This window comes from Falco peregrinus, chromosome 6, assembly GCF_023634155.1.
Source record: "Falco peregrinus isolate bFalPer1 chromosome 6, bFalPer1.pri, whole genome shotgun sequence".
Lineage (NCBI taxonomy): Eukaryota > Metazoa > Chordata > Aves > Falconiformes > Falconidae > Falco > Falco peregrinus.
Window position 1 is genome coordinate 2,828,436 of NC_073726.1, and position 23,290 is coordinate 2,851,725.

General features: G+C 40.4%; 1 protein-coding gene across 2 annotated transcripts in view; it reads left to right on the top strand.

Moving 5' to 3' along the window:
* Nucleotides 1-16,525, top strand: part of CPNE8 (copine 8) — a 110,004-nt gene extending 93,479 nt beyond the window's left edge. For both annotated transcript variants that reach the window (XM_055807796.1, XM_027793764.2), the window contains 3 exons: nt 2,416-2,473; nt 5,683-5,756; nt 11,531-16,525. In XM_055807796.1, coding sequence (XP_055663771.1) covers nt 2,416-2,473; nt 5,683-5,756; nt 11,531-11,719 — 321 coding nt within the window. In that variant the 3' untranslated portion in view covers nt 11,720-16,525. The remainder of the gene's footprint in view (nt 1-2,415; nt 2,474-5,682; nt 5,757-11,530) is intronic.
* The last annotated feature ends 6,765 nt before the right edge of the window (nt 16,526-23,290 follow it).

Genomic DNA, 23,290 nt, shown 5'->3' on the forward strand with positions numbered 1-23,290 from the left:
ATAAAAAGACTCTCGCTTTTAAAGGAGATAGGCAAGCTTCTAGCTTGGAAGTTCGTCCTGTAATCTAGCCTAGAAGGGTGGAGTATAGCTTCTCTTAGATGACAAAAAGGCACCGTCAAGCAACTCTTGATTTAACTCACCCCTCAATTTGAAATCCATAATTAAAAGACCAGCAAGTCCAATTGGCTGATATCTTGTAAGATTAAGTAATTTGCTACTAGGTCATACAGAAAAACTTTGTTTCCAGTAACAGTTCGTTTCCAGGAATATAGCTGTTAGTCTGCAACTGTCTGGAAATACAGCAGATGTGTTGTTAGTAGAAGTTAGTAGAAGTGTGGGCATATTTGCTGTTTTTTTCTTTTTATGAAGATATATTCATTTTTCTGTATGCTTCTTGAAGTGTGAGTGTAGAATACCATGACAGAACTAATTAAATGCTATTCAATAATAGGTTTTTTCAGTCTTAATAATATCCAAAAAAAAGGCAGTGATGTTCAGTGCAGCTTGGTATGTATGAAACTCAGGAAAAGCATATTTCATTTTAACACTAATTGTGCTTTTAGGCATCTTTCTCATTACAGCATGTGTGTAGGATACATTCTGTTTTACCAAACTGTTTAAAGGTTATACTGTCATTCAGGAAATGGCAACACTTAAGTTTATGTGCAGAAGTTTAACTCTTTGTCTTTATGCTGTCCTTGCCACTTACTGTTCTGTATACGTTGTGTCACATAATATTGTGTCTCTGTGAGTAGGAATCTCTTTAAAGGATGTTTTCTTTACAATCAAGCAATAAGATTCTAGGAAACACCTAGAAAACAGAAGGTGTTCTGTTCTAAGAAATGCCTTCATGTCTCAAAAATATTTTATACTCACTATTATTGACTTACGCAGGGAACTGTAATTCAGTTACAGTTACACTAGATTTATGGCTGTTACAGAATCACAGATAGGTTTAGGCAGAAAGGGACCTCTGGACATCATCTTGTCCAAAACCCCTGCTCGAGAAGGGCCACCTAGAGCTCTTTGCCCAGGACCATGGCCAGACAGGCTTTTACTGTTATCTTCAGTAGTATATTACTATTTGACTTAACATGGGATTATTAATTTTTGTTTTACTCTGCTACAAAATTTTAGCTGGAAGATTGGCTATGTAGTAGCACTTTGTGATGAATTTTCAGTCAATGTATAGTATATAATGTATAGTGGTGTAGAACATGAAATAGTGATTTAAAGAATGGCATATTTTCATTGTTTTAAATAGCATGTTTACAGTAATTAACTGTAAAGCTTATGCTTAAAGAAAATTGCTTTTATATGTAGTATTATGACAGATGAAAAATGGGAAATGGTGATGATATATCTAAAATGAGAATATATTTTAAATAAGGGAGAAAACTACTTTATATTCCAAAAGAAAAGGATAACACTGTGTTCTAAAACCACTTAACTTCAGACTTCAGTGTAGCAGAGTTTAATTTAGCAGAAACTGTACATCTATGATTTTTGGCTAGTGCATAGTCCTGTTTAAAATGAGCATAGGCATTTCAGAGTTCATCAGAATATCTCAATAAGGAGCAATTGTCAACCCTGACATTTGGTAATGTCATTGGTTTTTCTTTTTCCAGTTGTTACCCTCCTCAACAGAGGCAGTTTCAGATTATTTCTGTAAACTAGCAGATATCTGGTGTTCCTATCAGGGCATGGGAACCCAATATTTATGATACTGTCCTCATAATTTTAAAGGTTTTACAGAGAGTTTATTCAGGAAAAGCCAATTATCATCTTTGCCTTGTTTCATTGAATTAAAAAGATAAAGTAAAAACCAAAAATCTTGCCATAAGCCAGTTCGATATCTTATTTTGTCGCATGGATGACTGAACTGAAAAAAATTTCGTTCATGGAAGAAATGTAAGATACATACTGCTCAAATAGATAATTTATTCTCTTGAGATAAATTGGCATTAGGTCTATGTGAAACATATTGTCACATAGTTCCAAACAGCTATGTAATATCAAGAAACAGCAAAGTACATTTAAATGTATGTCAAACTGTCATTTGATATATATTTGCAATTATTGTCAGTTTACAGAAGTTTCTAAGATAAATTTGTCATCTTAGTTGTCATATTAGTATTAGATCTTAGCATAGTTTGTTGTGTTTAATTACAATCCTATATGGTTCAAACACTTTATAAGAAAAAAAAAATAATCATCTGCCTTTCTATCTTCGTTCAAGATGTTTTGTACCACTTAGGCAGACAGTTTACACCACGCAACATTTTAGGTGGAAAAAAAAGTTGCTTATTAAACCATAACTTCTGCATGGTTTTTATTCAGATTGCCCTCAGATCTGACGTACTATTGGCAGAGATTATATAATGCGTTAAACCTCTTTTTCTTCTACTTTTGAAGGCTTCAAAGCTTCCAATGTCAATAATTATAGTGGGTGTAGGACCAGCAGAGTTTGATGGTAAGTGTTCTAGTGTTTTTCCTGGATTTTTTTATGTTTGTTTACATTTTAGTAATATGTTGCTTTTCAAACAAATATTGTTCTTTAAAAGAGCATAATATGGAACAAGCAGTAAGGCACTGTTGACATTTCCAGCTGGATTGATTGATAACTCAGTATGATTACAAGCTACCATGTGGAGCTGCGTAGCCCCTTAGGCTCTCTGTTCAAGTCACAGAACCATATGGGGGCTCAGCATTTACAGAGCTCCAGAAGACAAGTGGAAAAAAGAATCCACAGGAAAGCAAGTATACTCAAGTAATACTGAATTTCTTCAGCACAGGTATTTAGTTGCCTTGTGAAATGTCAGTTGAATGGAAGTATTCATCATCTCTTCTTACTGCAGTACTAAAATACTGAGAAAAATAAATATATTTGAGGAGGTGATCTGGGTTAAACTGGGTTTCGCTAGGTAGCAGGAGTGAGCCTTACTGTGTAGCAGCATTGAGAGAATATTACAGCAGGAGAGAAATTACCAGAATTATCTACATATTCTTTCAGAGCACCATTCTCTATTGCAATAACTAAGCTGCTTCCATTATTTGGACCAATTTATTACATGCTTTTGTGTATATCACTGCACTATGAAATGTAGACGTTCCCTGTATATCTATTTCTCAAAGTCCTACATCTTTTCTTTTTAATTCTAGTACTTCTGATTAGACAGTATGCCTTCTTTTGTACATGAGATATACTTAGTTCTACCACAGATGTATGATGTAAGTAGTCACTAAAGACTGTACATGTTAATTCTTGTCCAAATATTCTAAGAGTATGAAAACAAGAGGAAAAAATAACACAAGAAGAAAAACATTTACTGGGGATTGACTTTCTTATGCCTTTTGGCAAGTGGTATATTAGCGATAAGTATCTTATTCCTTGAAGAGATTGTCCAAGCGGATGCTTACACTTCAGATGACTGTATGCCACAATCAATGAGAAAAGAGTTTGTCTTCATAAATGTATATAACGGAAATTTACAAACTTCATTTTTACCCCCGAGAATTCCAACTTCAGTTGTGTGTTACTTACTTTTCTTTCACCCCTCCTTTGCCTTTTCCCTTTCTCTCTGTTTCTCCAGTCCTTGGGTTTGTCCAGGCTCCCCTTAACTCAGTCAGGACATGTAGATTCTGTCTTTGTACTTCTGGAGGTTGTCTTTGCAGAATTATTGGGGTGTTATCCCTGTGGTTTTTCTTAAGGTAGGATTCTCTTTGTACTGCAGGATACAGTTTCCATTTTTGGACCTACATTCCTTGAGTGTACTACCTCAGTGAAGTTCGCCTATTAAAGAATCATAGAATAATATAATTGTTTAGGTTGGGAAAGACCTTTAACGTCATCAGGTCCAACCATTAACCCAGGACTGCCAAGTCTACCACTAAACCCTGTCCCTAAGCACCACCTCCACGTATTTTTTAAACACTTCCAGGGATTCCACCACTTCCCCAGACAGCCTGTTCCAATGCTTGACCACCCTTTCAGTGGAGAAATTTTTCTAATATCTAAACCTCTCCTGGGCAACTTGAAGCCATTTCCTCTTGTCCTGTGGCTTGTTATCTGGGAGAAGAGACCGACTCCCACCTGCCTACAGCCCCTGTCAGGGAGTTGTAGAGAGCGATGAGGTCCCCCAGGAACCTCCTTTTCTCCAGAATAATCAACCCCGATTCCCTCAGCTGCCTCTCATAAGATTTGTGCTCTGGACCCTTCACCAGCTTCGTCGTGCTGGTGTATGCCAAATCTGTAGGCAGAGAAATTACTTTTCCATCTGCAGAAATTCCTTCTGGAAAAAACAACAGACTCCATGTCTGATATGGATGCTGAAGTGTGTGTGTAGGAGGGTTCCAGGCACACTGTCTTACAATTCAAATGTCAGTCAAGCTCCAGCTCTGCTGTAGAGAGACTAAGCTACTCCTCTCCAGATACCACTGCCCCCTAGATCTCCCAGCCCCTGGGGGCTACCAGAAAGGTTCTTAAAAGTCTGGAGCTCAGCTAGACGGCACATACATTTGGCAGAGCATTGCTTAAGGATGTGAAGATGACTATAACAGGTCGGATCAGGGGTCTGTTTTGCCCAGTATTCTGTATCTGACATGGCCATGGGTGGTTATCTAGAGAACGTTAAGAACAGAATAAGTAAATATGATACTTCCCTGAATACTGTTTTTAGATTTGAATTTCCTGAATGGGATGTGCTTTATATGTCTGTTTTGGAAATTTTCAGTGGCTCTCTCCTTCAAATACTTGTTCAGTCTCCTCATTTCAACACAAGTGCATTTTTTGCATTATCAGCATTATCTGGCAACGTGCTCTACAGACCTACTAATTTTTTCTTTGCATAAACATGCTCTTTTGTTTGGCTTGAGCTTGGCTCCTGATAGCATCATTTCTGCTTTCTAGTTCTTACATTGGAAGAGCTAAGTTTTGAAATGCTCTTAACTCTTGGGTTTTAGTGAACTCAGCCCAGTTTGCAAACCCCTGAGAAGCTCAGAGATGCAGGGCTTTGATCTTCATAGTGTATGCTGAAAGGATTGTAGGATAGCAATTCCAACAGCTAAGCTGTAATCTGTGATCCCAAATTCACCCATTTTAACACAGACCAGAGAGCAGGTATGCCTCTCTACCAAGAATGGGTTCTGGGTATCTGGATAATTTTAGAGTTTTCCTGGATCCTGCTCAGAAAGATACAAGAAAAGTTACCCAATAAATGTAATACTTTTCTTTAAGAACTCCTCATTCCTATGCATTAACAGTCATTACTTTTCCAGTACGAATGTGAGTTACTACCTCTTTGTGCTGTATTCTGTGTGATATCTTCTGTAAGAATAATTGCTAAAGATAAATTCTTCTCCACCTGTGAAAGTATAAATATAGCCTTACCAAAACAGATATACTTTGCTGGTTTGAGTGCTGGAAGGATAAGAACCTTATCATGGTCTGTTTTGTTCTGAAGATGGCAGTAAAGGCAAAAAGTATGTTTTGTCAGCATGAAAAAGTATAAAATAACTACAAAGCATGATGGTTTTTATGGCTCAAATGATCTTAAAAACTTACCTAAATAACAATTGGTTTTGTTGTCCTAAAGTGTACACTGACTAAAGTTTTTCTCAGTAAGATTGATTTTGTTGTGTAGCTGACCTCATAGATGAATTAATTTTGTTTCTTTTTTTAAGCTATGGAAGAACTGGATGGTGATGTAGTGAGGATTTCTTCAAGAGGAAAGTTTGCAGAAAGAGACATTGTGCAGGTGGGAGAGAAAATTTACTCTTAACAGATTTTTACTGATCCTGTTGGTTTTGAATTCTTGTTTCAATCTGTATTCCTGCCTTTCAATTTACCTTAACCCTGAGCACTGAGATAACTTATCTTGGGGTGTTCATAACAAGCTCAGAAAAAACTCTCTGTGATACCTATAAGCCTTTATATAACACATAGTAGTGGATCTGCATTAGGAAATGACCCCTAACTGGCAGCACACTGATAAAAGTCTTACACAGAGTTATACAGGCACGGGAGAAGAGTCAGTTGCCTCTGCACTGCAATCTCACTATGATTCCATAAAGAAAAAATGCAGCTTTTGTGGAACTCAGCAATACCTAGACTTCTAACAAGTGCATTTGAGATGCCTAGGGTATCTTTCCTTGCCTTTAACTGCCAGTCCAGAAAACTGTGAGTGTCTCCCAGTTCCTGTGTTGCATCTGCCACATACAGCCATGCACTTGTCTCATGCTTTAAGGAACTTCAGATGATAGCTGGAACAGATTGCCCAGAGATGTTGTTGATGCCCCATCCCTGGAAACATTCAATGTCAGGTTGGATGGGGCTCTGAGAAACCTGATCTAGTTGAAGACGGCCCTGCTCATTGCAGGAGGGGTTGGACTGGGTGATCTCTAAGGTCCCTTCCAACCCAAACCATTCTATGATTCTATGATCTGACCCAATCTGTAAGAGTGCTACTCTTATCTGCATTCCATGGACACCTCCATTTCTTTGTCAAAGTCCTCTGGTTCGGTTCCTGCTCTCTACAGTTGTTCAGTCAGCCCAGTAGTTGTCATTCAAACCTGTGCAACCACTGTCAGGGTGGTACAGCGGTTCTGTATGCATGTACACAGCCACCATAATCCCCCTTTCCCTGAGAGCTGCAGATTTCTAGAACCCCACAGATTGTCCAAACTATGTACTGCTCCAGGCACCCCGTCTTGTTTCCTGATTACCCATCCCCCAGACAGAATTATTTCATAATTATTTTCTTGTTCAAATAAAATTAACTAGCTATGCATTTTTCATTTTCATGGAATGCTACAGCGGAACCAAACAGAAAGACGTTTGGTGGCTCAGCACGCTAATCCCTGCTTGCTAAAGTATTAAAGAAGTTGACATTTGAAAAGCAGAAAACTACTGAAAAATTGGATCAATCTGATGACTGTAGAAAGAATATCTGTCTAAAACAAAATTTTTATGGAAGGCATGTTTTTCTGGAAATGTCTGAATACATCTATGAAACAGAATATTTCAATCGGAAGGGACCTACCACAAAGAACTAGTCCAACTGCCTGACCACTTCAGGGATGACCAAAAGTTAAAGCGTGCTATTAAAGGCATCCAAATGCCTCTCAAAGACTGACAGGCATCCTTAGGTTCAAACGTTACCTTAGTTCTGCCATTTCTTCTTCTGCCTTTATTCCTCCTATTTGTCAAAATTCATAGTGTTCACTTATTTTTCCTCCTGCTTGTTTTCACTGATTTCTCTCCAAGCCAGATTGGGTTTTTATATAATTGTTGGTTCATAGGATGTATATATTTATTGAATAACTGAGCTATATGAATAGCTTATATTGCAGATGAAAATGTTTTAATAATGCAGGCCAGATTGCAGCTGATGAACTGTGGAATGTGTATATTTCTTTTCAACTATATATGCAGGAAATGAAACTTCAAAATGTTTAATGTTACAAATACTGGTATGTGAACATTTAAGGATTTGGTAACTGCTGGTGGATACAATACCTCAATCCAAGGAAGTGTTCAAAACATATATGTGACACCTGATTTTATAGTTATTTTTGTTTAGAAGACAAACTATACAAATCTACAGAAATATATGGAAATTAAAACCATCAGATCTCTTTTTCCAGTCTTAAAGTTTCTCAGTGCAATAAATAATACATTAAAATTCCCTCTCTATTTTTTTTCCTAAATGGGGATCAGAAATGAGCATAAGATGACAGTAGTTAAAAGACTCCCATAATCTGTATGGATATACATCGAAGAAAGTAATAGATTCCTTAATTACTTTTTCTAATAGTTGAAAATGAGACTTTTTTAATTTCTGCAACATACAGAGAAAACAACTGATGGGAGGGTGACATACAAAACTCTTAGAGTAAGGCATGCTGGCTGCTTTAGTCAGTGTTGTCAAAAAGGTAACTATAAAAGTAGAGATGAGAAGAGGGACAGCTGAACAGGAGGCAAGAAATGATGTTTCTTATTTTGTCAAAGCCTTTATAATGTTCCTTGTAGTCTATATTGGGCTAGAGAAGGACTGTCTGTAATCTGTTATGCTATATATGTCAGTGCTTTCGACAGAGCAACATGTGGAGATCTGCCTCCAGAGCTGGAAATGTTTCTAGACCCCAAACCAGTATTTCTGCGAAGAAAGCCCTATGCCATGTCAGAATTTTAAAGCTAATTCAGATCTCTCTGGCATGCTTTGCACTTATGTTTAAATGCATTTAAATATACGCAATGTAATTATACATAATTTCTCTGAGCAACAGCAGCTCCAAAAGCTGCTGGTTTTACATTCAAAGAGCATAAACGGATAGAGTTCTTCAAATGTTATAAACAAGATTTGTGAAAATGTTTTGCATCAGGAATATTCCAATTTCTCCTGAGAAATAAAAAATGTGATGAATACCCCTTTTGTATTTCTTTAGAATTCACTGCATATCAGAAATGTAATAAAACATTTATTTACTATTAACATATTTCAATCAGAGCTTTGCCCTAAGACATATTGAACTACCTGAAGGCAGTATTACGCACTTTTTCTGTCTAAATACTAACAAACACGTTATAGACTAGCTAAATAAATAAAAAGGGATAATGTCAAAGCCTTTAGGTTTGCTATGACCTTTATTTTATATCTGGCAGGATAAAACAGTTTTGCTTTTATAAAACTAGCTACTCAAATACAAAAAGTTTATCTTTTTTGTGTATTAGGTTAGTTACTGAAATTAACTGTTTTATTAAAGTTCTTAAATTTTAACAGTCAGTATTGTGAATTTTTTAAATTAAATTAGGAAAGAAAAAATTTGCCTGCTAACAGTGACTCACTGTATCTATTATATTTACTACTGACTGCAATCTGTGTAAAGACGTGACTTTCATTATTCCCTGCTCACCAGTAAACATACATATTTTAGGGACTCTTTATTACATGTGTACCAACTCCTCCTCAGTGTATTTAATTTCTTCTCCTTTGTTATCCTTTTTCTATTTAAGAAGTTCTAGGAGAAATACTCAAAGTAATGTACCTTTTGTTTCTCTTGAAAAATTTTTATATCACCTTTTAAATTAAACTCTCAAACTATGGAAAAAACCACTTACATTCCATCAGTTTCCCTGTGGTTTCTCCTTCATCTTTCATTCTTCTGCCACCTCTACTCCTTCTACATGTTAGCTCTAGGCTTTGCTGCCATTGCCAGCTGTCCTTGTATTTCTGTATGTATGCTTATCTGTCCATAGCTCCTCCAGCTCCTCCGACATCTATATTCAGCGAGCAGAGGGGAGCGAGAAGTAATTTAGGCCATCTATATTGTATAATTGCATTTCAACAATTTTTGCTGCAGAACAGTGGTCTGAGGTTTCACGTCTGCAGACCACGATGATGGCCTTATAGGTGATCGCTTGGGATGGGACACATTTCGTTCTTTAACTCAGACTGCATGTGCTTTTTACATAAGACTGACATTGCATTATAAAATAAATAAGCACAGGAGGGGGAAACGAACACCAGGCTTATCCCTTCCCAGCCGAATGTGTAAATCAGCAGGCTACCGAGATGCTTGTTTTGTTTTGTTATTCTAACTTCATGCTTCTGGGGACAGTCAGATCTGTTCTTCCAGAAAAATTGATGGAGTTTTAAGAAGGAACAAACACTTGAAACAGGGCAGTGCTGGGCTGGCTTCTGAAAACTGCTAGAGCTTTTTTAGTGAAATGGAGAAGTCAGTACTAGTAAATGTCACAGTATGTGCTTGTCTTTTTTATTGAAGAGTTACTGAATAAATGCAGAAATTGTTAAGACAGCTAATTATGGAACAGCTTGCTAATTATGGAACCTTGCTTCCTGGCTTAATACCCTAAAATCAGGTTCCTTTTTGCCTGCTGTTCTCCTGCCCTTATGCCTGATACATTCTTGGACACAGCACAATGAAGTGGTAAAGGATGCTCCTGTCCGGAATAAAGGCTGGTCCCATTAAATAGTCTTGCTGACTAGTCTTGTAGTCTTGCTAACTATGACAGCCTGCACTAGCTGTCTGCTTCAGCAGCCAGGGTGGACTAAAGGATCTCTAGAGGTCACTTCTAGCTTCAACAATTCCATGATCAAGTGATCTTCTGTGATCTTTTAAAAAACTGCCAATCTACAGCTCCCCGGGGAAATGCCCGAATCAGTAGCTGTTGGTCACAGGTTTCAGTTTAATTCCACATAGTTCAAATACCCAGGCTTGAAGTCTTTTTTTTTCCTGGCACTTTAAGATCCTTTTCAGGAGGGTTATGCAGCGTCATCTCTTACTTGAATTCTAAACACCTTTTAATAGGAGACTGATGCCTAAATAAGTTTCTTAAGTCCTGGATGAGAAGTGTTTTCCAAAGTTGTTGTAAAAACAATTAAATTACATTCAAGTTCTTTATTGCTGAAATGTTGTCTTTGGGTTTGGTTGTTTTTTTGTTCTGGTTTGGGTGTTTTCCCCAAGATTTTTTTTTATTACTATTTTATTTGCCTAATATATTTAATAGTTTTCTTTATTTCTGTCTTTTTTGGAAAACTCTCAGGATCTCAGAAATACAGTGTAGGCTAAACTCTCACTGTTTTTCAGTGTTCCCCTAAATCTTGAAAACATTGATGCTTTTTAGAAAAATGGAATTTAATCTGTAGCCTTGGATGCTGTGCATCCAAGAAAGCAAAAATTTTTCTGGTTGGTATAATGGGCAAAAGAGTCTTCAGATTTTAGCGTTCAACCAGCAGATGAGAGATCTGTTGGTCTGACTTATCAATCAGTTCTAGTTTTATCCTGCAATACAACAGTTAAGAATTAAATTTTCCCTGTTTTGCGAGAGGGTGAAAAGGTACCGTTAGGCTTTGAATTCCAGCATAGCACAGCCTAGCACATCAGTTTCAGTATTGCAGATCTGGGTATCAGGTAACAAGTTATTTTTTTAATCCAATCCTTTTTGCTTAGATTCTTTATGCGTTTGTTAGTATCATATAAAAAGTGGTTCATAGGTTCAAGTGGTTTGTAGTTCTGCTAGGTATAATGCAATATGGTCAAGAATATAAAATCATCCTTTCTGTTTTGTTCACTTCAGATGGCAAAAATTCTGTTCACAAACTGCTGGAGCAGAGGCAGTCTGGTAGGAGAGCCCCACAAGCAGGAAAAGTAAGCTAAGGATAGCTTTCTGAGACAGAATTGCCAGCTTTATGAAAATGATTGAGAGTGAGAGATAAGCCATATATACACCAATGAAACACATCATTAGCAATCTGAGCTAGCCATGCCTTACGTAAAGAACTTCACCTGAGTGAAAGTATGACACTGTTTCTATTAGAAAGCAGGTGTTTAAAAATTGAGATACAATGTGTATATATAAAATAGAAAATATCTATATGTATATATAAAATGTGTAAGGTAGCATATTCATGTACTCTAACTCTCTAGATAAAACTTTCTTATTTTTGTGTTGTAAAATGTATTCTGTGTCTGCATAATTACCTGTGTGAATGTCTCTCTTGTTTTGTAGTTTGTGCCGTTCCGCGATTACATTGACAGAAGTGGAAACCACGTGTTAAGCATGGCAAGACTTGCTAAAGATGTTTTAGCTGAGATCCCAGAGCAGTTTCTGTCCTACATGAGAGTCAGGGGAATAAAGCCATCACCTGCACCACCACCCTATACACCCCCTATTCATGTGTTGCAGACTCAGATATGACTGCTCCAAAGTGCTCAGCGTTTATCAAAAGTCAAAGTGCTCAGCGTTTATCAAAAGTCAAGAGTCTCTGGATGCAGCAGTAGCTTCTGGTAACTTTTCAGAGCTAGAAAAATTCTCTTCACATACCAAAATTCTCCTATGGTTGCGTAAGCAACTGGAAAGCTTTATGCTAGGAGCAAAATGTTGATGATCTCTCCAAGTCTTTTTTTTTTTTTTTTTTTTTTTTTTTTTTTGGGGGGTGGGGGTGGGGAATGACAAAAAAATCTAGGTTTTGATGTATTTACTGGAGGGGAAAGCACAAGTCAGGATTTCAACTCAAAAAAGATTGTCCTCTCTGAATACTGTGTGTACATAAATGTATAGGAATGCTATTACTCTGTATCAATGTTTACATGTTACTATTTTTAAATTTCAGTACTTTTATAACTATTCTTAAGAATAACAGTTTGGAATATTGACTCACATGTCTTCTAGCTTGCAATAGTTTGTCACAAGATAACAAGAGAAGCAATATCTCTTTGAATGTTTGTCCAAACAAACAGAAATGAAAGCTAAGAAAAGGACAAATACGTATGTGTTTTCCAATACCTGAATTGCTTCAGTCAGTGCTCAGTAATCCATCTCACGGTTTGAGAATAAATTCCTAAAATGTGAATAACACAACTGCATATAACTTTTAACTAACCCCAAACTTTGAGGGGGGAGGTATGTGTATTTTTTTCAGGGATGCTCCAGTTCCTAGGTTTATCTAAGTTTACAGTTTTTTAAACTAGTTACTGAAGCAGATTAGGAGACTTACTTGCTATAAGTAATTAAAGAAAATTACCTCAAATCAGAACTATCAGAGTATTATAGTTGAGTCACTGAGCTCATTAAATCTTATCATGCATCCCTTAAAGCACTGGAAATTTTGCATCAGAAAAGTCTTTTGGAGTGCTTACAGCAGATGTTTTATAATGGACTGTTTTAAACTTAATATAAAATCTTAACTTTTTTTGTCTAGATTGCCCATTCAAAGGGATGCTGACTCTTAATATTTGGGTTTAATATTGTCACATTTCCATTCAGGGTGCATGAATGATAACATTAATTAACTGGTTTAAAAATTGCACAACCATGTTGCTTTGTGCACTATTTTGTGTACAGAACTACCCCAAAATTTTATTATATGCCTGTTCATATATAATTATAAAATGGTTTTGCATGTATACTTTTTACAAAATACACGGTTTTGTGAGTTTGTGTCAGATACATTTTATTTAGAACTAATGGCCTTAAATTTCACAGAACTCCTGAAATGATTGTGAATTGCCTTCAAATACTGTTAAAACTGAACATTTAAATTTTTTTGTGTCACAGTTGTAACTGTCTGGTAATGTAACTTTTTTTCTTTGCATATCACCTGTTTACTACTTCTGTTTCTTACTACTGTATGTTGTAATGTACAGTATGAAACTAAGGTGCGTTTTTTAAGCATGAGAAGTTTTTTGCCAGAAAGCATATCTTCAATATTAATGGCATATAACTATGTAAATGCAGAATCTTCCACTTTTAAATATATTTAACTTCCTTTAACTATCTTATGTGGGAAATTACTTTTTCCAGATAATTATTCTGTTGGTTAAAAAAATAATAATATTTTTGTTTTGTAAAAATAAATCTTGTTTTATTTTTATTTCAAAACAGTTTTTACATAAATATGGGCTTTAATTTTCTCACCAGGATATGTATTTCTTAGTGGATTGATGTTGCATGAATGAAATTTGATACCTGGCAACTACAGATTTTGATGAAAAGTGCATCATAAAGAGTAAGTTTAAATCTACTGAACGGTGGTGGTGTTCTCCTTCCATCTTCTGCATTTATTTTTCATACCTACAGTGTTGACACTTCAGAAATAACTGAAATAATATTATATTTCTGTTGTTTAATTTGGTTAGCCAAATCTTTATGCTGACATTTGTATTGGTTCCCAGTGGCCCATGTATTTAACAGGTGAGAAGGTCAAAGCTCTAAGGTCAAAATCACAAACTTATTTTATTCAGTGTAAAGTAATAGCTCTCATTTAACCGGCACCTTTTAGTAATGGAAAGATCAGTATCAAAATTAATTTAACAACTCATTTAACAAGTGAAGGAGCTTTTAAAGATAACTATTACTTGATCAAAATTATTTTTTCGCACCAGCCTAAGTACCATCCTGTGCTGCTGTTTTTTCTTCTGTTTGGTATTAGATTCTCAATCTAACATATGTAATGGAAAGAAATAGATGTTATCAGTGGACTAAGTATTCTAGTGGGAAAAGGAGACTTTTTCCAGACTTGTGACATTCCCTATATGTTTGACATCTCGATTCTGTAACGTGTATGAGAATCATTATGTAGACTCACACGGTAGCTTCAGTCATTCCAGTAGTAGAGGTGAGAGTTAATGGTCAACACTTGAATTTCCTCCAAATATCATATGCAGCCATTTTTACTTCTGGCTTTATTCTGAAGAATAATGGAACATAAAACTCATATTCCTTCCTAAGAAATGCTAGCTGCTACCAAAACTTGATAATTTTCTGTGACTGAAGAGTAGCACAGAGTATTTCTGTTTAAGGAAGGTAAGACGTGACATGTTAGGTGCCAGATGAATTGCCCTGAAAGGAAGACTGTTGGCCATGATGAAAGCTCTCTTCCTTTGGCATCCATCTTGGAACAGATGTTGTCTTTGTAATACATGCAGAAAATGCTACAACAGGGTGCAGACTGTACAAATGTTCCTACAAATGAGGAAGGACATTGTCTCATGGAGTATATAATTTGAGAGTGACTATTTTAGGTTTGATTCTGACTAGTGAGGAATTGTTTGCTAATCTGGAAAAAGAAACTGGTTGATCTTAGTTAGAAAAAAGATTTTTGTAATTTTAGGCAAAAATGGCAACCTATACAATAGAATTTAGATGGACTTCAAATCAGCTCACTTCTATACACATACCTGTGGTCCCCCAGGGAGGTATCTGAATGAGAGGAACAGAGTTCAGGAGATCAGGTGTTCTCTGAAAAGATGCATTTTGAAAAGCTGGAAATTCTCCCCAAAGTAGGAACACATTAAATTCACTCCAGAATATTTGTAAAATGGCTGAAAAAATCAGAATGATAAATTATTATCATCTTTGAGAACTAATAAAAGGACACATAATGACAAATTATGCCAATGCAGTGGGAAACCAGGGAGCATGGTAAGAGGCTATTATGACTGTATCAGAAGTTCTTTAAATAGAAAAATCAACAAGAATAGAAAGGGAGGATATGTTGCTATGGATAAATGTAAAAGCACAGATAGGTGTGAAAAGGGAGAGAAAATCACTAAATTATAACTGCTAAAGCCTAGTAAAACCCGTAATAGAAAGGGAAGGAAAGCTGACTCCGTTATTTAACAAATAAACTAAGAGTAAATCTCAGGAAAACTGAAATGCTCAATGTCTTTTTTTCCTTCAGGCTTCATAGAAGGGGGATAATCATTGAATTAAATAGTTAATTAAAAGAAAATAATCTACAGCTAGGTTTACATCAACCAATAAAGATTTGCTAATGATACACACTTCTGAAACAATTTCCTTGAAAAGCAAAACAATGAGCTTTGGGATAAAAAAGAAACAGCCACTTTAACGTGACATTTTAAAAGCAAAATAGGAGATAATGGCCTCATTTGAAGTGTTATGAAATACTACAAAACTGGTTAGATCATTCAGGAAAATGCTAATATTCTTTCATCGTCAATGCTGGAAAAATACAGCAATTGCTGTTCCATTGGGACCTGTCTTGCTTTTGGTGTAATTCAGTCATTTTCATCGATGACATAATATATTACAGATGTTTATTACATTAGTGAATTATATCAACTGGAGATAGTTTAAGCACTTTCAAAGATGGGATTAAAACTTGCAATTATTTTTATGAATTAGAAAAAATACGTGAAAGAGGAGCAAAATCAATCGGAGCAAATAGGTAAAAGTACTTAGCAACAAAAACCTACCGCACAGTTGCAGTAGTTTCTGGCTCTGCAGCAATTCTGTAAAACAGTGTGTGAGGTTACAGGGGACTACAAAGTAGTCGTTGAGGGGAAGGTGTCTGAGTAGAAGTTCTGAATGTAGGCCACCTGAGATCATCCTTTCATGGTTCTTCATAAGGTCTCAGCTAATGTGCCGGGTCCAGTTCTGAGACTTCAGATAACATGTGGGTCAACTGGAAAAAGTCACCGAGGACTGTTAGGCCACCACTGTTGGAACAAATCGGGCAAATGATCAGGGAAGGTTTCCATGGGGTTGGCCTCCCTCTTGTTGTCTCAACTCTTCTTGACCACAGTGAACTACCACAGCAAGGGTGACTGCATGAGATCAGGACAAGCCCTGCTGATGTGCATGCCTGTGGGGGAGCAGGCTGATGCCATCGTGGCAGAAATGGTTTTGAGGAAGGCCTCACCATGTCCGTTCACGTTGTTAGGTTGTTGTTTCATACTGCTCACATTTTTAAGATGAAATGCGTTCTTACTTTCTTTCAAAGTGCTCAATGGGAATAGTACAAATTTTCTTCAACATTCCATGATGGGCTGCTGCTTCTTTGCCACTGAATTGATACAGTATGATTTCAGGTTTCATTTCAAGCTGACATTGCACATTTATGTTCATTGCCATTAGAATGAGTGACTGCAGATGGCTGGCATTTCCAACCTGGCCACCAAAACAAACGGTGTAGAGTACTACGTTTCTGTGCCTACAGCCAAACGTTTGACAGTAATAAATTTCATCATTGAGATCCTTCTCTGGTGGCTTTATTTTGCAAACAACCAAAGGCGTTGGAGTGACTGAGCTTCTCATGGACATTCCATGCTACAGCAGGCATACGAGTGCTGTGAGACAGCTGCCCCGCGAGCACGCAGCGTGGCTCCTAGCGCTCTGTGTGCCATGGGTGGTGGGACAGCTTTTCCAAGCCACAGCGGGCTGGGGCTGTGCACTGAGCAGTTCCATCACTTCTGCATTGGTCTGTTCCCCAGGGAGCAGGAGTTCTGCCCAGCCCCGAGATGAACGTCATAATAACTGGGTGGCCTGTGCATCCCCGTGCCACACAGAGGCTGTTATGTAGTTGGGTTTGCTTCAAGCTGATCATGAAATCAAAGCAATTGACTGCATGTGCAAAGTGATTAGCTCTGAACGTGGTGGCTTCAAGTGAGGGGGCCATCACGCTGCAATCACCAGCCGAAGGGAATTCAGGGAGAAGCGAATTGGCTAGTTTCCATGAGCACCAGAGTACTGCAAACTGGGGCACTTCTCTGCGAAGAAGGGAGTGAATAATCCCCTCACAGTCATTAAATACTTCTACTGGCACTGGCAGAAAGCCCCCAAAACTATGGGAGCGAGCATTGATTCATTGCTTTCTGTGAGCAGGAGGGAACGGAAAATATAAATAGGTTGTCAAACATGGAGGAAAGGAGGGGAGCCCAGCAGGAGTCTCTCATGGCCGTTTCTGGGAAATGTCATCATTAATGCAATTAACAAAGGGATTAGAAGCTAAATTTTTAAAACCAACCAGGGTATTGGCTCACCAGGGTTGCAGGCTGGGAGGCCTGATTAGAATTCACAAATGGTTTTGATTAATTGGAGGGAAGGTCAGGAATCAGTGAGATAAACTACTGGGGGAAAAAAATGGAATATTCTGCATTCAGGAGGGAAACAAATAAGCACAAATGAAATGAAAATGAAAAATACCTGGATAAACAGCAGTTCTGGATTTAATAATCTGCAGATTACAGCTGGGCTCCAAACAGGATATGAATCAAATTGTGACAGTGCTGCATAAAAGGCACAGATCACCACGGCGGATGTTAACAGCGGCCATGCTCGTGTGGGGAGGGAGGTAATCGTTGTTCCAGGCCGAGCCATGCTGAAGCCTTTGCCTGGCACTGTGTCTGGACTGTGGGGCCACGCTTTCAGGGTGATGCAGATGATTTTGAAAGACTCCAGGAGAGAAAAAAAGCAGTTGGGTTTTAACCTGTGAGGAAAAAAATTAAAGCACTTGGGTATGTTTCATACGCAAAAGACTAGAGGGAGTGTGCTGTGTGTCTGTGCAAAAGGGTGCTATAATGAGCTATTCTCAAAGGTCAGCAATGACGGGTGATGTTATCGCCTTTGGCAGCAAGGAAGGCTTATAGGGGCTGATAGACACACCTCCCTAACTGGAGGCCCCTTCTAGTGTGTCTTGGGGAAATTACATCATATTCATCTTAGAAATTGTTCAGAACAGGCTGGACAGCTGTTAGGGATGGCCTAGCTGTGTGGCCTCCCTCTGAGCAGGAAATAATACATTAAATAGTGAAATATCCTCCCGAAGCCCGTTTGTCAGTCCTGCCAACATAGGCAGCCTAACTAAGGTAGAAGCAAGGATAACATACTGGGAGAGGAGGATGGTAGAGGAAGACTGGAGTGGGTGGGCGGGTAGGAAGACACTGGGAGGGCTGAGGAGGCCTCTGGTGAGATTTAGTCTGAAATACATGTATGCTTCCAGTCACCCATTTTCAAAGTGATGGACTCAGCGGGCTGGTGAAGAGAGAGGCTTTTAGGAGATTTCCATTCAGCGGACAGGTGAGGTGGCCAGCCCCTGTGTGTGACCAAAGGCTACAAGGCGGGAAAAGTCTCATGGTGGTCACACCAGGATGGTGAATGTCAGGTGAGGAACAAGAAATGCCAAGTGAGTTGGTATAAGAGGACAGCAAGGTCGGAGTCCCTGTCTGCACATCTGATGTTACTAAGCATAACTACGATGTTGCCTGCAATACCTGGGAATTTAATTCCCCAATGTTCCATTTTTCTCACTCACCTGCAGCACAGGACATCTCCCCTCCACCAGATTCCTTACGGAGGCTCACGGAGCAAGGGTGGTGGAGAAGGCAAGCAGGAAGGCCAGCTTGCTGCTATTGTCAGTGCTTCCAGCTGGATGCAAAAGCATGTGTTTAGGGAAGACCAGAGAGTTCAAGGAGTCTGAAAAATGAGCTCGAGGCAATGTAGCCAGAAGGATCTCTGTGTCCAGCATGGCCTACAACATGGTGCTGGGTACTCCAAGAAGCCAGGTCACGGCATTGCAAACTGGGCACGAAGAAAACCTGCGTACTTTAGATCAATGTCACTGGCCCTCCATTCCCATTGATAATTAAGTACAGTCAAATCTAAAATCATGACACCTTGCCTTGATGTACTGAGTCAGCTGTTGTTACCTGTCTTTTAATAAATGAACCTCACACGTGTTACCATCTATGACTGATGCATAACAGCTTGGGGGCTAGAACTCACATTTTAAGCATATGGGCTTAAACAAAACAAATCAACAGAAATACTGCCTACTATTCCTTTACAGGGAGGGACACAGGCTATGCTGTTGGATCCTTGGGATTCATAGTACTGGGCTGAAAGACTCAGTTTCTTCAGTAACAAGAACTGGTATTTTCCTCATATCTCTAATTCAATCACTCATAATAGAAAACTAAGTCTCTTGATAAAAGAATTGAGGCATTTAAGGGATGTTAGAATAGAACTATAATTGGATTAACATTATCAGATGCCCTTAAATCTGTGCTTCGCATGCTCATCATGTAAAAATTCAGAGATTAATGACTCCTTGGTGTGGAGGTAAAATGATTTTACAATGCAAGCTGTCGATTAATAATGCTCTCCCCCACTGACCTTCTGTTGAGCTAATGGTTTGCTCTTCTAGTTGGAGTTGCAGACACTCCTTTGTAGCAACCATGACAAGTGTTTGATAAAAGAAACCCCACTGGTTTTACACCTGAGTCATCCTCATTTTCTCCTATCTAGACCTCCTCAAAACTTGTCAGCTTTCTCTAACTCAGACCTATGCAAATGCCACTTTGGTAGCCCTTCAAAAAGCTTAGAATAGAACTCCTTTTTACCATTTTACTCCATGATTCAATCAGTAGAACTCACAGTACATAGAAATCACATCTGCTAATGAAATTAGCTATTTAACCCTTGCCAAATTCCCTCCAGCATAAGGAGAGGTGTTACAGAAGATAAAGCCTTATAAAAAAAGCCCCAAACCCACAAGTCAATTGCAGACATGCTGCAATTGCTTCTGAAGTAGCTTTTCTCATCTTGCTAAGCCTCTTGGAGGAATACAAACAGGAAGAAGGTGATGCCATTGAGAGTGTGGAAAACCATCGAATTGGAACATTTCATTACTTAAGAGATGCTGTCAGCTGCACTGCAACATTTCCCACTGCCCTGGAAGAATTAGCAAGAAAAGAAATACATGTTTTAGCACACAGCCACAGTATTAGCAAGGCTTTTTTCTGGCACTGGTAGGTATTTCACAGTACAGAGATTTTCAATGCTTGTTAATGCATGCACTGTGTCATTATCAATGGATCTGTCTATTACCTGTCATTGCAAGGAAGTACCAGACTTCCAAAAACTCTTTTTAACAATGGCAAAACCAGCTGAAATGTTGCTTTATTTAAAACCTGCTAGATTGAAATAGGAAAAAGAGGATATCGAAAGTATTGCTGTACTTTGTGGGCAGGTTCTTCCTTCCACTCCCTCCCTTTCCTCCCTTCTTTTTCATCCGCAAGCCCATTCCACAAAGGCAAGCTCCTTCCCCCCAGCTCTGCGTGGTTATTTGCCCTCATCTCATGCCAGGCGGGGGGACCCCTGCAGATACCCCCTCTGGTGTCCCAGACACCACTGGGAGTGATGGAAAGAAACATGAAATGAACGTTGAACTCTTGGTGCTGCAGAAGTGCTGTATGGGGTCAAGGGCACAGGGCAGGTGCCACTCTCCGCCTGCCCGGCGGCTCCCAGCAGCGATGGCAGCCCAGGCAGGAACAGTCAACGAGGTGCTAAACGAGCTCAGAGACCCAGCCAGCGCAACACTGCGCCTGGCAGAGCTGCCAAGTTGTGTCCCATAAGGTGGATGGCGATTCAAGAAAGCATTTCCCTGCCAGCACACGTGCCCTGGGCATCCCCTGCCAGCGGGGCTCTGCGGCCGGTGCTGGGGGTAGTGCGCACAGCCCTGGCTCTGCTTCGGGAAGGGCAGGACAGTGCTCAGGTCTCAGGATACTCACATGAGCATCACAGCAGATAAGGTAAAAGCCAACCATCTGAGACCATTTTCTCATGGAATAGTGCCCTGTAAGGCCATCCTGGGGCAGCAGGGACATCAGTGAATGAAGGAAGTGGAAAATATCCACCGCCAGCGAGCAGACCCTGGTGCTAAATACGGCACTTAGGCTTGCTTTTGTATTGTGGGTGGAAGCTAAATGAGAGTGACTAGCTGTGATTACCAGAGAATGAGGTAGGCATCTATGTTTGTAAAGGGAGAAAATGGAGAGAGGGAAAAGGTAGTGGAAAGTTTATTCCTCCAGGAGTGCAGGCAGACAAGGGCTGGAAGCCCAGCGCTTCCCAGTGGCTGGGGCTGGGTGGCCCTGCTGCTGCCCTGTCCCGAGTTGGGTGGTGCAGGCAGTGATGGGTGCTGGGGGGCCATAACCTCGCCCGCCTCTCCAAGAGGGGCAGCCCCGATTTTAAGTCCAGTTTTACAATGAAGACTCATAGCAGCAAGCCTAATTAGCGTAAGACTGCAATTGTAATATATATATTTCAAAATAAATTAGTAACTGCCGTGGACACAGGAAAGGACCCCAACAGAAGGTGTTAATTTGCCATCCTCTACCACGGTGGCATGCAAAACCCCCGCCGACTTCATTGCACTGAGGACGTCAGAGCTGGGGCCCTGTGGCACCGCTTGCCCCTGCTCCGTGGACAGCAATGGGGACCACGGACCATGAGCCCAGCTCTCCTCTGCGACAGCGCTGGGCTGTGAGTAGCACAGGAGGGATTGAGGGATGGAAAAAGATCACTGCCAGGAGCCCGGCAGGCACCTTAAATGTGTCTGGCAGCTGAGACACAGTGGAGAGCTGACGGGGTGATGTGAGAGAGGGTTATGAATGGCAATTGAAAAAGCTGCTGAAAGAAAACACAGTAAAAAAACGATTTGTGATTTTTGTATCGTCAGGGAGCAGATTCTGTCTTTGAAATACCTCTGGCAGAGCTGAGACCCCAGCCAAGAGCCCCAGGGCCCCGCCGCAGAGCTATCGGGGCCTCTGCCTGCCATCCTCCCCTCAGGACATCTTCCAGCGTGGGGGGTCTTCCTTGATGGACATGCTTCTTCCTTCATGCATGCACGCTGATAGATTAAGCAGCTTGGCCCTTGCTGTGCTTCGCAGCTGGCTGAGATTCCCAGATAACTCTGCAAAATGATAAACTGGATTTTTAGGAGGTGGCTGAGACTGGCAGGGCAGGGTGCTGTGAGAGGCACAGGCTTCAATGGCAAGGAGGCAGGGCTGCTTCTCAGCCCCGCACAGCTCCTGAGGGGCGAGGAGTGCTACTGAATTAACACCAAGGACATTCAGAGTCCCCAGAGACAGCAGGTGGTTGCGGGTGTGAGTTTAGGATACCCTTTACTTTTCCATCTCCATAAAAAGAAGTTACTGCTGGAGAAACCAAGGACAGTCAAATGGTACTGCACCCGCTTTTTTGATGAAGCTGTAGAAGCGTGAGGGTTAGGGGAAGGTGATACCAGTTGAATGCCAGTCCCTGCCAGAGCAGCTGGCAGCAGTGCTGGTGCCTGAGCTGATTTGCTCCCTGCGGGGCTGGAGGCAATGAGGCCCAGACCCCAGGCGCATCCCCGGAGCTCTGCACTGGGGAGCGGGGCGGTGACCCCCAAACCTCCCCACGCTGGTGGCCCCCAAGAGCCTGCACGGGGCCTTTGGCCACTCTTCCCGAGCCCCACTCGTCCCTGCAAACCCCCGGGAAGCCGCCAGCAGGAGGTGGCAGTGGGTTGCTGGTTTCTCCTGGCTTTCGCCTGCTGCTTTTTCCTGCAGGTTCAGGAGGAAAAGGCAAAACAGCAGAGTTGCCCTGCACGAATGGTGCTGGCAGCTGCTCACAGAGGGGAAAGGCCAGGCCCTTTTCTGGCCTTTTAATCAGTAGGAAGGACTTTCTGCGGTAGGCCAGGGTGCAGCTTGGCTGAGCTCTGCACTATATGGGATATACGCATTAGCTGCAGCTCCTTCCCAGCTGACAAACACCAGCCCTGCTCTGATGTCAAGGGAGCCAGATGAGTGTTCACAGGACAGCACAGTGCAGGAGGGATTTTCTTTGGTTCACAGAGGTAGCTGAGGGTAAGTCTACGTATAAAATATGTAAGTGCACCAAGCTCTGCATTCGTGGTTTGCAGGTAAAATTCCCCAGGTTTGCAGGTAAAATTGGAGGCAGCGCTCTGCGACACAAGCCAGGACTTCCCAAGGGCAGATGTACGCTTCAGCACTGTGGGATGCTCAGGCTGCTCTGGGCACACACTGGGGTGACCAAGGGCCTGCAGAGAGGCCCAGCCAAGTCCGTAGGAGCTGAAAGACGTGCTGTTGCCTCCAGCAGCCACTAGCTTTTGCTGTGTGCTGGGCTGCTGTGTGCCACGAGAGGTGCCGCCAGGCGGCCAGGGCACTGAGGTGTGGGCTGCAGGGCAGT